General features: G+C 39.5%; 1 protein-coding gene across 3 annotated transcripts in view; it reads right to left on the reverse strand.

Moving 5' to 3' along the window:
- The window catches only part of CACNA2D1 (calcium voltage-gated channel auxiliary subunit alpha2delta 1), a 668,904-nt gene that overhangs the window by 4,994 nt on the left and 645,450 nt on the right, over positions 1 to 18,460 (reverse strand). For all 3 annotated transcript variants that reach the window (XM_077807875.1, XM_077807876.1, XM_077807874.1), the window contains 7 exons: positions 17,495 to 17,566; positions 15,787 to 15,939; positions 15,643 to 15,695; positions 12,430 to 12,485; positions 12,169 to 12,298; positions 9,177 to 9,289; positions 3,113 to 3,195 (listed from right to left, as the gene is read on the reverse strand). In XM_077807875.1, the coding sequence (XP_077664001.1) occupies positions 3,113 to 3,195; positions 9,177 to 9,289; positions 12,169 to 12,298; positions 12,430 to 12,485; positions 15,643 to 15,695; positions 15,787 to 15,939; positions 17,495 to 17,566 (660 nt within the window). The remainder of the gene's footprint in view (positions 1 to 3,112; positions 3,196 to 9,176; positions 9,290 to 12,168; positions 12,299 to 12,429; positions 12,486 to 15,642; positions 15,696 to 15,786; positions 15,940 to 17,494; positions 17,567 to 18,460) is intronic.

Genomic DNA, 18,460 nt, shown 5'->3' on the forward strand with positions numbered 1-18,460 from the left:
GTCAGAATCTGGTCTTCACATTTTACATGGGGCTGATGTTGGAGAGGAATTTTAATTCTTCCTCCCAATCTTGAACTGCACCTATTCAACTTCCTATGTTTGCTAGTCATGAGACTGTTTAATATATTATGTGAAGCTCAGAAAACAACAGCTATCAAACTGAGCGTGACTTTTTTTTATTGACATCCAAGTGATTTAGCTTTCTCCAACACTAAAGGCAGTAAAGAAGATGAACTCTTACAACTGATTTGTTTTAATTTTTTTACCTAGTTATAAATATCACCCTATAACCATAACTATATGTACTTAACCTTTCAAAAATATCTAAAACATTGCTGAAAATATTTTAGAACATTTAGAAACAAATATAATTTATCTAATGTATTTTAACATTAAAACTTAATTCTCATCATAATATAATGATTCTATTTGTTCTTTTCATTGTTAGCTTTACAATAATAGTCATGATAGCATCTCCCTCTAGTGGTCTGCTGAGAAGTTATATCAATACTGCTATCTATATACTGACACTCTTCCATTGTACAAGGAACATGCTTTATGATGTTACTCAGATCATCGATTCTTCGGTATATTAGCAATGGTGGTAGCACAGAGTTTCCAAACTAATAAACATAACATGGAGACAAAGATTGAACTTTCTTTATGAACCCTGATGTCTCCATACACTAGTGTTCTAGATTCATAGTGCTGAATCTTGTGTTCTGAAACACATATCAATATTTTTATTAGAAGCAAAAGTTCTCTTGTATCTTTATTAGCCAATGACACTGTGTTTTGCTGGATATTAGGTTAAAAAAGTCAACATGATTTTTTTGAATTCCTAATAACAAGCAAAGAGTCTTATTATTTTGATCATCAACCTCTGTATGGACTTGGCGACACTGTGAACTTCTAATATTCTCCACAGCAATGATTTTGGCAAACCCTAAAGACAGCATTCAGTTATGCTGTGACTTGTATAGTTTTAGATTTGCAGGAACTGTAGTCTCTTCCAACTACTTTGGACCTCTGTTTATTTCTATGTAGAAAGTTTGTCCTGGATGTCTTCTTTTTCTTCTTCCTCATTTTCATCTTTACCAGGAGCATGGAAAGCAATAAACATTTGGAAGGTCTAGCATAGAAGGTAATGACAGCGATATGAATAGAAGCTCAAATATTGGAGCCCTACAAAGCTGGCAGGTTCCTAACTCTATGGGGGAGATCCCCACAGTTCTGTTAATTCTGATTTACAAGTCTCTGGGCAGGGCTTTTTTAATTTTCCCTTAAATTGCTACAGGAATTTGTTCCAGATTGCTGTTTTTGGGACCCATTTCTTTCCATTTTCTTTCGTGGGCTTAGTTAGTAAAAAAGATTGTTACTCTTTTATGCAAAGAACAAAAACCAAACAAAACAAAAATTAGAGAAAGTAACTGACCATCCACACCATATGAAAAGTTGCAGAAAAATGAAGATAGGAGCGGACATCATGGCAGAGGCACGACTCGTTGTGCATATAGGCTGATCCTATTAATAACGGGCAAAGTAGCAAGTAGAGGAAAGGAAAGAAAACACAGAAAAAAAAGACATACAAGATGAGATTTCATGCAGTTTGCTGGCAGTTAGCAGAGTTAATGTGAAAGCATCCACTTAAGAGCAAGAGAATCATAGTGAGTATTGCAAATAAACTTAACCAAAATATTCCACTGTTACAGAGAATACATGACTTACACACCAATTAGCACATTAAGCTAGTGAGCAAGAGTTGTACTTTCACACATAATAACACCTGGATTGACATCTGTTGGAAAAGTTTGTACATTTAGGACTGTTTTTCAGTCCCCGTGGAAGCCAATTGTTTTGCATTTGCTGATCAAAAAGATTTTTTTTTTAACATAATACTTTGTTTGTGAACACAAGTGGGTTTGAAAGAAAATGTATTCACTCCCAAGGCTTAGGCTTGTGTAAGCATCATTAACATCTGAGACATTACGTCTCCTTGGATTTAGCTATATCAAGACTCAGCACACTGTAACAGCAGGATCAAACAGTGGTACTGGCAATTGCTTTCACAAAACCATTTGTCTGGTCCTCTTGGTTGAAAGTAAGCCCTCTAGATATCTGGCTACTAAATAAGGGAAGGACAGGTTTAGGAATGGAGAAAGGTATTCAACATCAAACAATGAATACTTCCAAAAAAAGTAAAAATTTACCACTAAATTGCCTTCTGCAAATTCTGTAAACCCTTCACAGCTATTAACTCATTTGGTGTAAAAGCAGCTTCTAAAAAAATTAAATCTACAGTTTTGGGGTCAAATGCTTCAAAATGCCAAGTACCCTCAATACCCACTGTCTTCACTGAAAGCTGGAGAGCTCTCTTCACCTTGCATGACTGGGCCCTGAGAGAAGACAGCATTATGGATAAGAAGGAGTGACCACTGAGATTTTCATTTTTAGATAATACAAAGTTCAACAACCTATCAGTTAGGATTTGACATAACATTTTTGATTGCTTTTCTCTATTTCATACAGTATTTAAAAATGAAAGAGAAAAGGCTAACAAATTATCCCTCTATTTTTAATTCCCTGCAGAACGGATTTGTATTCCTAAGAGGCATGACATCCTGAAATAGAATGCTTTAAGGTCCAGATTTTTAAAGGCATTTAGGTGCCTAGCTGCCTTTAAAAATCTGCCCCAAATATCTTTTCAGTATTCAGAAATACCAATGAACAAAGCTTATAGACTAGAGAAATAACCAGGATAACCATCTGAGTGCTTCCCAGAGCCATGAGGGAATTATCTTTGGCACCATCATGCGCAGAGCACTAGGTTTCTTGACTTATTACTATTGCCAGGAATCATATGTGAAAGTGCAGTGTTTACAAGACAGGCAGATAAGAAAGCAGCTGTTAATTTTATGTTAATCATGGAACATTTGAAATAAAGAGACTATGGTTCAGAGCAAACAGTATGTTTAATGAGAGATAGGTTATGTCATAAGATGTCAGGTACACTAAAACACAGGTTTTATTGTTGTTCTGAAACATCTCCTATAACTGCTTTTACCTGGAAAGACACTATCTGAGTCTTAACACCTGAAGAGTTCAACCTTACCCGGTCATCTTTATCAAAGCAGACATCAGGCCCCTTTCTGTATCTGGGTTGCTTCACCATTTCACAAGGATTTGGCCCTTCAGCTGATCTTCGGCTAAGGAATGTAACATTCTTTTCCCATGTACAACACATTAGCAGCAGCACCAGCGGTTTGGTTTTATTTTTACGATGACAAGCAGTGTAAGTGATGTCAAATACTTATGGCCTCCTCCGGGACACATACTTCGCCAGCTACGGCTTTGTGATGATGTTGCTTGCATCACATTAACCGCCCATTGTTACTGTTCTCTATTAAAGAAAACGGCATTAATAGAAACCAAATGTGCTTTGTTTTGACTTTAGCAAGGCTTTTGATACTGCGTCCCATGATCTTCTCATAAACAAACTAGGGAAATGCAACCTAGATGGAGCTACTATAAGGTGGGTGCATAATTGGCTAGAAAACTGTTCCCTGAGAGTCGTTATCAGTGACTCACAGTCAAGCTAGAAGGGCATAGCGAGTGGGGTCCCACAGGGATCAGTTCTGCGTCCAGTTCTGTTCAATAGCTTCATCAATCATTTAGATAATGGCATAGAGAGTACACTTTTAAAGTTTGTGGATGATACCAAGTTGGGAGAGGTTCAAGGAGGATTAGATTAAAATTCAAAATGAGCTGGACAAACTGGAGAAATGGTCTGAAGTAACTAGGATGAAATTCAATAAGGATAGATTCAATAGAATCTCCTTCCTTAGAAGTTTTTAAGGTCAGGCTTGACAAAGCCCTGGCTGGGATGATTTAATTGGGGATTGGTCCTGCTTTGAGCAGGGGGTTGGACTAGATGACCTCCTGAGGTCCCTTCCAACCCTGATATTCTATGATTCTAAGGAAAAATGCAAAGTACTCCACTTAGGAAGGAGCAATCATTTGCATTCGAAATGGGAAATGACTGCCTAGGAAGGAGTACTGTGGAATGGGATCTGGGGGTCATAGTGGATCATAAGGTAAATATGAGTGAACAGTGTAACACTGTTGCAAAAGAAAGAAACATCTTTTGGGGATGTATTAGCAGGAGTGTTGTAAGCAAGACACAAGAAGGAATTATACACTCTACTCCATGCTGATTAGGCTTCAACTGGAGTATTGTGTCCAGCTCTGGCCATTACATTTCAGAAAAGATGTGGACAAACTGGAGAAAGTCCAGAGAAGAGCAACAAAAATGATTAAAGGTCTAGAAAACATGATCTGTGAGGGAAGATTGAAAAAATTGGGTTTGTTTAGTCTGGAAAAGAGAAGAATGTCAGAGGACATGATAACAGTTTTCCAGTATATAAAAGGTTGTTTTAAGGAGGAGGGAGAAAAATTATTCTCCTGAACCTCTGAAGACAGGACAAGAAGCAATGGGCTTAAATTGCAGCAAAAGAGGTTTAGGTTGGACATTAGGAAAAACTTCTTAACTGTTGGAGTGGTTAAGCACTAGAATAAATTGCCTCGGGAGGTTGTGGAATCTTCATCATTGGAGATTTTTAAGAGCAGGTTAGACAAACACCTGTCAGGGATGGTCTAGATAATACTTAGTCCTGACATGAGTGCACTGGACTGGATTAGATGACCTCTTGAGGTCTTTTCCAGTACTACGATTCTATGACTTATAGGATAACCTTCCAGTGCTCCTAACCAAGATAATAAAGATACACACGGCAAGACTGTATGGGAAAAACAGCCAATCTAAAACCAGAATGCTTTACTACAGCTATAGGAGGGCTTCTCCCATCACTATAGTTAATCCATCTCTCCAAAAGGTGGTAGCTAGATCAACAGAAGAATTCTTGTCTCCGCAGTGGCTTAGGTTGGCTTAACTATGTCTCTCAAAGGTGTGGATTTTCAGATCCCTGAGAGACATAGCTATGGCAATGTAAATTTTCAGTGTAGACCAGCCCACAGTAAGGGACAAAGATTTTCTTAGGGTTTCAGCTTTAGAGTGCAAGGGCAAACAGATGAAATGGCATACTCAAGGTCACTCGTCAGATCAATGGCAGAAACAGGAATAGGACCCAGGTCTCCTGAAACCTGGGTATGCCCCATCCACTGAGTCATTCTGCCTCAATTCTGGGACAATTCTATACCCTGATGCAAGCCCCCTGGACACACCATGGATGAACTGGATCTTGAGGTTAATATTTCACTTTTGCGACTGTAACACTTGTGCATTAAGTTTCTCATAACTTTCTACAGTCTCTATCTGAAATTTTCCATCTAATCTAGAGGTTTTTTTAAAACAACTAATGCTTTACAACATTTTAGGGCTTTTACAGATTTTGTCTGAGCTAACTTGCACTCAGGGTATTCCATTTCCACAATTAAAGCAAATGTTACTGTCATCACATTCAAGTCAATCGCGCTGTCCCAATGCAAGGCACAATCCAGTTTACTATATTCAAGATGCAAAATGGCATGGGATTTGGTCCTAAGCCTAAAATGTTAAAAAATAAATAAATGAAAAGACAACATACGGTCAATTTCTTCCCTAATTTACATCTTAGCAGTATCCACCCATCCACTGATGCCATGGTAGTTTATATGTGATGAGTTTTATGTCATGCGAGAAAGGAGAGTTAGAAACAGGGATGATAACTTAAAAGGCCATCAACATTAGCATATCCCTACCAGACAGCAGGAAGCGGAACCTAATAAACACCTAGATGAACAGCACTCAAAGGTCATCCTTCCCATCTGTGTGTTGTCATGCTACATCTGCACTTCACAATGGGCCCTGGTTATGAAAAAGAAAGCTTGACTTACTGCAGCTCAGGTGAAGAATACATATAGCAATTCATTTAGTGAAAAATTAGCCTAGCCAGCTGGTCAAGCTTTCATCTACTGCCCCGAGCCCTGTGAAGTAAAATGCTCCATGGGAAATTCTTATCTGTTTCTTATTAAACTTGCTTTATTTTGTGCAGCAGGCCCTGTACATAACCTGTAGACAGTACCCGTAGTTAATCAAACTGACATGGAGCCAAGCCGGTCAGAGTAGCAGTCTACATTTACAGTGCCAGAGATGCTGCTTCCACTGATGTAACCTCCCTTTCACCTGAAGTGCAGACAGAATTCCTGTGTCGTAATTAATGTGATACTTAATGTATCGCTTTTGCCGAGGGATTTCCATCATCTCCACCATAAGCAGCTCTATCATCAGGTACAGGAGCAGCAGTGCTTTTCTAGGGATTTGCAAATCTCTCCTCATAGGTCTCCATGCATGTCAGGAATATGTATTTCTGGCCACACTATTTTTCTACTGTCGGGGTTAATCGGTCAGATTCTGGCCCCCTGCCTCAACACCTTAACGCCACTTCATAAGGGCATAAGGGCCAAAAAGAGCGTAAGGAGAATTACCCTGGCACAGTATATGCTGCCCTATGGTGCTCCTGTCGCTATGGCATACGGGATATGTTTACCAGAGATGGAGATGAGAAGGAGTAGCTAGAGTCCTGAGCAGCCCACAGACAGCAGGGGGAGAGCTGCCCTCATTTAGAACAATGTGCTGGAGGGAACTTGTGCAAAGCGCTCTATATTAGAGCCCTGCGTGGGACAATTTTTTAAATCTCATTCCCATCCCATCCCGCAATACCCAGTCCCAGCTGCTACTGCATTGCTTCTTTCATTTTTATCCTGCTCCCACCTGGAAAAAGCTTTAGATCCTGAAAATCCCGCAAGATAGACAGATTCTCCCTTGCTACTAAAAAACCAAACCAAACCAACAAAAAGACAATTGGTTAATATAATATATATGTATAAACGGAATTCAGACACAACTTTTACCATTAAAAGAATAAAACAAATCTTACTTAAAAGATATAAAAATAATTTAACTCCTGTTATAAGAGACATCAAATTTCTTTTCTATCCTTTGCTCAAACTTAAGTATTAAAACCTTTACTTAAAAAAAAAAAAAAAAAGAAAAAGTTGCTTTACATTGCTGAAATTCTATTCATGACATACCAATGAGAGATTTGGTGTTTTTCACAAATTACCGCAGTCTAGTATTTTTGCCCACCCTATCCTGCCACGAAGTACATTTTACCTGCTATTATGGAAGCTAGTCCTGCGGGAGTTGTGGGATCCCAGTCCCATCGCAGGGCTCTGCTCTGTATTCTGCTTGTATTTCCTGCTCTGTGGCCTCCTGCAGTCTATGAAGAAGTCCCCTGGGTGGCAAACAGAGGTACTGCAGCCTCCATGGCCAGAACAGCTCCAGCCCCAGCAGAAAGACCTATTGGCAGCAGGTGCTCCTGCGCCCTGCAGTATGTCAGCCACACTAGACAGATGTTACATTTATTGGTGGGGCCTGGTCCTATTACCCCTGTCTTGGGCTGTGCCTTTTGGCTTGTGCATCTCAGCAGAGGCATTTCTCTTTACCCTGTCAGCTCTACTCAGAATGGCTGCAGACCCCAGAGCACCCAATACACTTGAACAGGGGCTTTTCACTTTTTACTCTCTCGCTGTGGTGAGGGGAGGGAAACTAGCATGTGATTCATACTTAATAGTCTTCAGCCATGAGGGATAGCTCAGTGGTTTGAGCATTGGCCTGCTAAACCCAGGGTTGTGAGTTCAATCCTTGAGGAGGACCATTTAGGGCTCTGGGGCAAAAATTGGGGATTGGTCCTGGTTGGGCTAGATGACTTCCTGAGGTCCCTTCCAATCCTGATATTCTATGACCGAAGACAGCATGTAATTGTTAAGCTCTGGCCTCTCCCCTTCTATTTCTTCAGGTCAGTCACCAAGTTGTGTGACAAACTGAGGGGCTTGGGATGCACCTTCTGGTCCTCTGCAGAAGGGCCTGGTTCCTGCAAGTTCACCAATAGCAGGATACTATGACAACAGGCCATTATATACTTCAGTGATAGCTGCCCTGACCTACTGATAAGTCATTCCAGTGCACGGGCTTCAGGAGATTTTGCCTGGTAACATAGTCTGGGAACAGGTATTATGAGCAGCATATCAAATACATCTACATAAAAAATGATAAAAGAAAAGGAGTACTTGTGGCACCTTAGAGACTAACCAATTTATTTGAGCATGAGCTTTCGTGAGCTACAGCTCACTTCATCGGATGCATACCGTGGAAACTGCAGTAGACATTATATACACACAGAGACCATGAAACAATACCCCCTCCCACCCCACTGTCCTGCTGGTAATAGCTTATCTAAAGTGATCATCAAGTTGGGCCATTTCCAGCACAAATCCAGGTTTTCTCACCCTCCGCCCCCCCCCCCCCCAACTCACTCTCCTGCTGGTAATAGCCCATCCAAAGTGACTACTCTCTTCACAATGTATATGATAATCAAGGTGGGTCATTTCCAGCACAAATCCAAGTTCTCTCACTCCCTCACCCCCCTCCAAAAAACCACACACACAAACTCACTCTCCTGCTGGTAATAGCTTATCAAAAGTGACCACTCTCCCTACAATGTGCATGATAATCAAGGTGGGCCATTTCCAGCACAAATCCAGGTTTTCTCACCCCCCCACCCCCATACACACACAAACTCACTCTCCTGCTGGTAATAGCTTATCTAAAGTGATCATTAAGTTGGGCCATTTCCAGCACAAATCCAGGTTTTCTCACCCTCCGCCCGCCACACCCCCCCCACAACTCACTCTCCTGCTGGTAATAGCCCATCCAAAGTGACCACTCTCTTCACAGTGTGTATGATAATCAAGGTGGGCCATTTCCTGCACAAATCCAGGTTCTTTCACCCCCCCACCCCCCTCCAGAAACCACACACACAAACTCACTCTCCTGCTGGTAATAGCTCATCCAAAGTGACCACTCTCCCTACAATGTGCATGGTAATCAAGGTGGGTCATTTCCAGCACAGATCCCACTTTGAAATGATTCCTATTTAGTCCATGCTATGTTTTGTTGTATACAAAATGTATTTGATAACCATCTGCTGACTCAGATACTACAGTGATGTGTGTCACGGAAATGTATATAAATAGGCCACATTTCTCCAAATCTTGTTCTAATATTTGGCCAACAAACATCAGTTTATACCACTAGAAGTTCTGACTTTAAAGGATACCCGGCTTTTCTGCTTGCATCAATGGCTTTGGGTCACAGGAGTGGCACATCTTTTGGCTGTCACTAATTATAAATACTAGATTGGTGTGTGAAACTTTTTCTGCATGATAAAGTCTGAAAAAGAAACACAACTCTGGTTAAACAAAGCAAACAGTATATCTTCTGGGGCTTTTCACGTTCACTAATGAGATCACAGGTAACACAACTTTATAGATTGAACTAGACTGGTATACAAGGGACAGCTGGTCTTTTTTAACAATAGCAAGGACCATTCAAGGGGAAATTTTGTAATCTTTATTGACAGGACTGTTGTTCTGCATTAGAGCAGATGCTGTGATTAAAAAATGGAAAAAAAGGGCACAGGGTGATGTTACACCACTAAGCACTTATAAATCCACAAAGAGCCTTTTCAGTTAGAAAATAATGTATTTGAATATATCACATCTCTAGTCGATACAGTGTATCTTAGACACTATAGTTAAGAGTATTTATGCACTTTCATGGCTTATTTTCAGGTGTTTATACTGTATATTTAGACAGCTAGATAGATGGATAGATAGATGTAAATAACCATCCAAGTGAGCTGAGAAATAATGTAAAACTCATAAACAAAAAGAATATTTTCTAATTGCTGAAGAAAAGCTTTTGTGTTGTTCTTAAAGTAGACAGCTATTTATTTGTAACTGGCTTCCTGACCCATTTTTGCGCACATCTAACAAAACCAGACAAAATCTATCCTTTGGTATAAGTGGACAAAACTTCATTGACTTCAGTGGAGTTTATGCCAATGGCTAAATTTGACCCAACAGCTCCTTCAGGTCATCTGTAACTTTACAAATGACTCATTCACACTAGTTGGCCATTTTAGGGGCCCAAACATCTCTTCTGATTAAATCAGTGAAAGATAATCTCTGAGGATGGCTCTGTTTCTGCCCATAGCAGCACCATTCTACCCTTTATGGAATTCCGTTTTTGACCCTGTGCTGTGATTGTGTCCAATTCCTTGTGTGTACTTTGCTGGACTGAAATCCCCTATGAAACATTTTCTAGGTGTTCTTCAAGGCTTGGCCGTTTATAACGGTTCTGTTGTCTCCAACACTTTCAGGAATGTGCTATAACACATCCTAAATGTCCTCTCTTTTACCCATTTGTAGCTTAATGTTTGTTTAAGGATTTTAAACTGAATTATCACAAATCTGGCTACACAGAGATCTTCAAATGGCTCCTAGTTTTTTAGAACATGTTAATTTTATGGTCATTTCTAAAGTCTTTCACTTTAGAAAATCTATCAATCTAATAACTTAGTATGGAAGAAACTTTCAAGTCTCACAAAACTATATTGAGATTGTAACATCTTTAATGAAAGCAGCAGCAGCACTATTGGACAACTCAAGGCAAAATATGAAGAAGCTGATCAACCCTTTAACATTATCTGCATTTAAATTGATAATGGGATGCACAAAAAACCCCTCAGTTCTGAATATCTGCGATAGAACTCAAGAATTTCAATTAATAAATTAGAAAAAAATATAGTGAAAAATATACGAATAAAATATATTAAACACCAATTATCCTATTAAAATATACATGGAGACAGTCCCATAAAACAGAACAACACAACTTGGAGTAAAATAATTCTGCGTACTGTTATTACTGTTTCAGTGTACAGTATCATAGAATCATAGAATCATAGAATATCAGGGTTGGAAGGGACCCCTGAAGGTCATCTAGTCCAACCCCCTGCTCGAAGCAGGACCAATTCCCAGTTAAATCATCCCAGCCAGGGCTTTGTCAAGCCTGACCTTAAAAACTTCCAAGGAAGGAGATTCCACCACCTCCCTAGGCAACGCATTCCAGTGTTTCACCACCCTCTTAGTGAAAAAGTTTTTCCTAATATCCAATCTAAACCTCCCCCACTGCAACTTGAGGCCATTACTCCTCGTTCTGTCATCTGCTACCATTGAGAACAGTCTATAGCCATCCTCTTTGGAACCCCCTTTCAGGTAGTTGAAAGCAGCTATCAAATCCCCCCTCATTCTTCTCTTCTGCAGGCTAAACAATCCCAGCTCCCTCAGCCTCTCCTCATAAGTCATGTGTTCTAGACCCCTAATCATTTTTGTTGCCCTTCGCTGGACTCTCTCCAATTTATCCACATCCTTCTTGTAGTGTGGGGCCCAAAACTGGACACAGTACTCCAGATGAGGCCTCACCAATGTTGAATAGAGGGGGACGATCACGTCCCTCGATCTGCTCGCTATGCCCCTACGTATACATCCCAAAATGCCATTGGCCTTCTTGGCAACAAGGGCACACTGCTGACTCATATCCAGCTTCTCATCCACTGTCACCCCTAGGTCCTTTTCCGCAGAACTGCTGCCTAGCCATTCGGTCCCTAGTCTGTAGCGGTGCATTGGATTCTTCCGTCCTAAGTGCAGGACCCTGCACTTATCCTTATTGAACCTCATCAGATTTCTTTTGGCCCAATCCTCCAATTTGTCTAGGTCCTTCTGTATCCTATCCCTCCCCTCCAGCGTATCTACCACTCCTCCCAGTTTAGTATCGTCCGCAAATTTGCTGAGAGTGCAATCCACACCATCCTCCAGATCATTTATGAAGATATTGAACAAAACCGGCCCCAGGACCGACCCTTGGGGCACTCCACTTGACACCGGCTGCCAACTAGACATGGAGCCATTGATCACTACCCGTTGAGCGCGACAATCTAGCCAGCTTTCTACCCACCCTATAGTGCATTCATCCAGCCCATACTTCTTTAACTTGCTGACAAGAATACTGTAATACACACATATACATTCTGTCATGTATGTACTACACTACACACATGTATATCTTTATCCTTCTTACATACATGTGATAAGGTTCTGACACAGTATAGTTTATCCTTCATACAGTAATGTAATTACCTACTTCTAAGATAAATATGCACCAAAAAGGCTCCTCTTTACATTTTCTATTCAAAGTTGAAAATTTACCTGGAACAGTTTATACAGTCTACAATCCCACTGAAGGATTTATCGTCATTTTCAAAGAAATACTGAGTTTGCTCAGTAATGCAGCTCTGTTTGGATAGGGCAGCAGTGTAGTCATCATCATCTGCTTCCGCTGAGAAGAAAGAAAAAACAGAAATATTTTCAACTCATATAGTGGAGTGAGCAGAATTCGGCTGGTACCTGGATTCTTATCTTCTAGTTCATTCAAAGTTCACCCTTTAACAAACCTGAGTAGTGACTTACCTGCCTCAAGGAAACGTGGAAAAGTCAGGCCCAAAAATAGCTGTTGCAAGATAGACCTGAGCACAGAAAAAATAATTTTGTTAATGAAATAGTTATTTCCCTCTCCTTTAAACATAGCTTTGCTAATATGGGAGCCCTGATTATTTACAGGAGACCCTAAATACCACTGGGATAAAAATAATTGTTAATAAAAACAGCAACAACATAACTTAATTGCACTTATACCAACTAATATGAATGTGTTTCTTTAATATCTTACATTTTGTCAGTCACCCTCTTCTTCCCCTTCAGCTACTGTCCCACATTATCTTTTTACTTGACAATCAATATTCAGTGCCCCTCTTACCCATAATTCAGCTAGCAGAGATGCTGAAGACCAGTTTAACTGTTATCCTTTAAGACTCCACAGAATGAGAAACAGGAATCCTGAGATTACTCTCATATTTAAACCAACTAGGATGCCTTAAATGACAATAGCCACACGTAGCTCTAAGGGGCTTCTGGCACTTTCCACTGATTAAGCCTCACAACCCTCCTGTGAGGCAGATAAACGCTGGAGTATTCTAACCATTTCATACAAAAGACATCTCTGTGCCAGCAACTTGTATTTCTATCTCCACTTCTGAACTTCAGCCTATGCCTGTCATTTCTTCCTCGATGCTGTGAAAAAATTAAGCTTAACACAGATAACGTTAAGCTCTTATTTTTCTGTGTTGATGCCCACATCACTCCTATTTCAATTATTGCAACCTCCTTCTCTCTGGTTCATCTGTCATCCACAATGCCCAACCCCTCCTACTGGAACCATGACAATTAGATTCCTTCTCTCATCATTCCCTCTCTTTGAATCCCTCCCCCAGCTCCTTCTTCATTAACTTTAAACTTCTTGTCCTCACCTTGCAAGCCCTATTTCTGTCATCAGATCTGTCCTGGTCTATTATTGTGGGACCGTACTCCCCCATACGTTCTACTACTCATAAATGCCAGTCTTGATGAACCTTTAATCTACTTCCTCCACAGCCTCATATATTTTTTAGAAAATATATATGCCAATTATTTTCGTGGCTAGGGCTCTGCAATACTGCATCAAATACTGGGTTTGTTTACATAACATCAGGATTGGGATTGTTGCATGGGCTGTGTGCTCATCTGCAGGGATGAAGAGAAACCTCATGTTATTCAACAGTGACTCCGCTGGCTGACCAGGAAGGGAAGTCCCCATCAAGCCCTTTTTTTAGCTTGAAAGAAAGTGATAATGGAATTCACTGAGGATGAGAAAGAGAGAAAGCCTGAAAAAATGGGAAAGAGCCTCAACGTTCCCAGAGTGCAGAGGACAGAAGATATTTATTTAACTGGTTCCTCATGCTCCCCACATAAGCTTTGAAAATTGTCACTCATTATCCTATTCCAAATTTTTGCCCGAAATGTAACAGTTATCCCTAACCCAGCTTCTTCTATTTCTTTGCATTTGCTTTTACTAGTTGCCTTGCTGAAATGCACTCTGATCGGCCCTTTCTATTCCACTTCCCTAATGGCCCCTCAGCCTGCTTGTGGTCTAGATTCCATTTCAAAAATTTCCAATGAAAGCACTTTCTTGTGGGTGCTTTCAACTGAAACTCTGTGGAAAACAAGACCCATGTCTAAATTGAGTACAGACCTCTGAGATTGATTTGAACACTGATAGCCCAAATTTTTCTGTTTGAGCAGAGCTTAGGTTTCGTCCCTGGATCATTTCCCATCTCTGGTTTTTGAGCTTCATTTTTGTTCCAGAAAACAAAGATCTTAACTGTTCCTGTTAACTAAATGTAACCAATAATAAAAACAAATATCCAAAGCCTTCATAGTGCCATCTGTGAGAGAACTACTTTCTATATATTTGTTCAGCTGTGATATATTGCAATGCTTACCTCCAAATAGTGTAAATTACCTACTATTGTGCTACAGAATATGCACCACAAAACTTTATCATGAAGGACAGATATTTTCAGAGGGTAAAATTCACAGCAGTGCAGAAGGCCTGTCTGACGCCCACCATACCACTTAAGTCCCAATTAAATCTTTGCCGCATGGTTTTGGTATCACAGGGGTGCTTAATCTGTATAGGGCTGAATTTCATTATATATGCATTATGAAACTACCAAAACAACTTTTGTGGCTATTGCTAATTACTGCATGGATTTAAATCCAAAATGAGATAACTCTGTGGTGTGGAGTTTTAGAACAGTTTTGAGATTTATTTCTTATTGTGTTTAGCTAAAGACAGTAACCATTAAAACAGTTAAAAGGTGAAATCCTGACTCCACTGAAGTCAATCCCAAAATTCTCACTGAGTTCAACAGAACCAGGATTTCACCCAATAGTTCTAAAAGTTAAAATTGACTGCCATTCCCTCTTCCCTGTTCTATGACAGTTTCTAAGGTATATGTTGCTGGAACATTACCCAAAGTTCTTTTTGTTCTTGCAGATGAAGTATGGTTTTGTGGTTTAAACTGAGCAAAGGAAAAAAAATGGAAACAAGCTGTTATACTATATTGTTTTATGTGGCTTCTTCCTTGAAACAGTATCACTAGTTTATAGTATCTTTGATAAAAAGACAATGAACAAAACCAATTGACTTTTTCAATGAGCAACTTTCAGTGAGTTACACTACCAAACAATGCATTTTAATGGCATCTGGTGTTCTGAAATAGGACTTGCTTATGTTTTCAAATAGAAGCCCTTATGTGCCTAACAAAATGGTTCACTGACACCTCAAAAACTGACTCTTTCTCAACCTTCTTGCTTAAACATGCACTTGAAAAAGAACAATATAGTGCACTGAATTATGAATCGAACAAGTCCATCTGAAAGCTGCACGCCAGCAACCTAGATTAAAGGTGATTCAACACAAACCAATGCCTGCGTCTACGCATGTTCAATGTAGACCGAGAACAGAGAATTACAGAGTCTGAGAAGTCTCATTTTCATTGAAGATCAATAAAATGAACTTTCCAAAGAGTCTGGGAAGATTACTAAAAATGTTCACTGTATGAGGCTGGAGAAGTAATACCAGCCCTTAAGATTTCAGAACAGCTCCTAGGAATTCAAGAGTCTGTTATTATCATACATAGACACTACAGAAAGAAGATACTAACTGTTACCAAATACATTTTCTTTTTATTGAATTGTTAATTATGACGTTGGTATAAACATTACCAGCATATCTGAACTTACCAGGCAGCTGCAGAGGCCCACCATCCGACATGCAAAATATCCGCTACTGTAGGCTACAAAATGAAGTATAAAGATTGTACCATTAGTACAAGAGTCAGCACATAGGTAAGGGGGATGGCGGTAACTTGGCAAGAGGATACTGACCACGTATGCGGAACGAAGACCAGCTCCTTGCTTTGGTTCTTCTTCAGGATCACAAACAGACTGATAGTCGTAAGACTTGTTAAAGGCATATAAGGACATGTTAATGAGGTTTCGCATCAGGTCAGGGTCAATCTCACCAAAGAATCGTCCAATCTGGTGCAGAAAATTGTAAAAAAAAATGAGTTTAAACACTTCTAAACTGATGTCACGTGATAAATAATATACATGTAATTTACATATACTGAACAATGCTGTTTAATTCAAAGAAGGTATAAATCCTATTGTTCTTACTGTGGGATATATGGTGATAACGTGTAAAAGTCTTTCTTTTTATATTCATTTTGCATTTACTTTACATTCTATAAAATAATAAATTGTTTTCAGACCTACTCAGGCAAAACTCTAAACGACTTCAGGGGAAGTTTGGCCTGATTTACAGCTGCATGATTTGGTTCATTGTTATTATAAAACCCATAAGAGACTCATTTTTCAAAGGGGCATCAACTATTTCCATATCTACTATTTCCATATCTACTTTGAGTGTTTAGGTTTTTTCCCTATGAACCAATGACTGCACATGCAATATTTTAGGTGCAAATTCCAAGGCCATTTTTGAATGTTTGACTCTTGATGTGATTAGATGGTAACTTGTGTTTCCCCCTAATGTTTGTACTCATTCCACCAACAGTTACCCAAATCTGTTCACATGCTATCTCAGTATCTCCTATATGGTGCTTACCTCTTTTTTCTAGGTGGAAAAAGGCAGAACCAACCAAAAGATGCTTCTGTGGCATATTTACGACTTTACCATGTAATTCCTGAATTCTGTCTCTGAGGAGAAGTAGGCTGCTACACCCCACCACACAGGAGCCACCATCTTCTCCAGAGATCAGAATTTCCCATGCTCAGGCTTTCCAGCTGACCTGGGATCTTACCTTTCATTACATAACTGACTATAGTTGTCTCTCATCAAACAACAGCTATTGCACTGCAATGTTGCACTGTGATGTCTTAACACCAAGACACAAAGATGGTGATGATAATATGTTGAATTCTCATGAAATAGATTCTTTATACAATAATTCTTCAGTGTAACAATTAGATTTGATAGAAAATTTTTCATAGGAACTTTTTTTTTAATTAAAAATGGCTTTTTGATTAAATGGACATTTTTAACAACTGAAAACCAAAATATTTTTGTTGTTTTACCGAAGCTCTAAAAGATACTGGAAAAAATTTAATTTTTTCATAGAAAAATATAACATCTTCATGTTCTCATACATTAACACAGAATAATTCTGTGCTCCAGGCACTTACACTACATTATCCTTATGCTTCAAGCAGTCTGTCTCAGGGAAACAGTGCAAACTCTTCATCCCATTTCTTATGCACTCCCTTAAATCACTATAAGTAGAGCCACCTTAGTGCAGGCCTAGACATGTCAAGTCACTAGTAAGACAGTGATAAAAGATAGCAAATTATATGAAATTTGAGATTTGCAAATTTTCTTTGTGGTTCGGACATGAGGCTGTGATTCACCACCTCAAACTCTGATAACTGTGATTTAAATAAATGAAATGAGGTCAATGAACAGCCGCACTCTGTGTTTATGTAGTGAACTTAGGTTTTAATGATAAAACTCGCTCTATCTTAATGGAGAAGTGAGTCAATCTCATCTTTAAATGCATGAATTTAAAAACACATATACCTGTTTGGTATATTCCTCCTGATTCGACATCAAAAGAAATCCACCATCATCAAGAACAACACAATCCAGGTGCTACCACAAGGAAAAAAAAGTATATTTTTCAGGAAAGATACAGAAAATGGTTCTCTTTCCAAGCAGCCAGACACAATCCCTGAGAAAAGGTTGACGTTCAGCATTTCAGATACATCTTAGAATCAATACGACCAGGACTGGAGTGTCCCTTTTCAAAAGAAATCAGCTTGGCAACAAAGAATCTGCACGTTTAACATAGTTTCCAACTCTCAAGACCTAGAGGTTTCATGTAAAACATTAGTTTCCGGAGAACTTCACACACTCATTATTCTTTTGCTCTAGTAACTTGACCCTATTGTTTCACCCATTAACACCTGAGGAAGGTGTTTTCTGACTTCATACCTGGTATTTAGAAAGTATAAGTAGGGGAGATTATGTTCAGGACTCTAGGACATGAGGCCAATGGCCCTGCATCCATAAGTGTTGTAGAATTTGGAGCAAGGAACCCTCTTGTGGCTTAATTTTATATAACTTGTTCTTGTAAATTATTTGATCAGGATACTTAACTAGCCCTAAGAGTGCTACGTCCTTACAAAACCACTTCATACATGGATCAGAGCTCAGATAAAGGGACTGAAACTTTTGATTTGGTCTTAGCTCACGCTTAGAGACGATTTGATTTGTAGCTTTTAGTGGTAGGAGTCTTTTAAAACAGCAAACCTGGGCTTGCTGCCTATAATTATTTTCACATTATTTACTTTATTTTGCTCTGTTTTTTTTCACCCCCTTCAGGTGATGAACCCCTTCTTCTCCATCTAAGGCACCTGTTCCACATAGAGCTAAGAGCCCACTTTCTCTAGTGCTGTCCCAGTGCCATGGGTGGATTCCTGCAGGTGCCAGGTGCTGGGGGCAGAAAGGCCATTGATTAACTATAGAGCAGCATTTCTCAAACTG

This window comes from Eretmochelys imbricata, chromosome 1, assembly GCF_965152235.1.
Source record: "Eretmochelys imbricata isolate rEreImb1 chromosome 1, rEreImb1.hap1, whole genome shotgun sequence".
In the NCBI taxonomy this organism is placed as follows: Eukaryota; Metazoa; Chordata; order Testudines; family Cheloniidae; genus Eretmochelys; species Eretmochelys imbricata.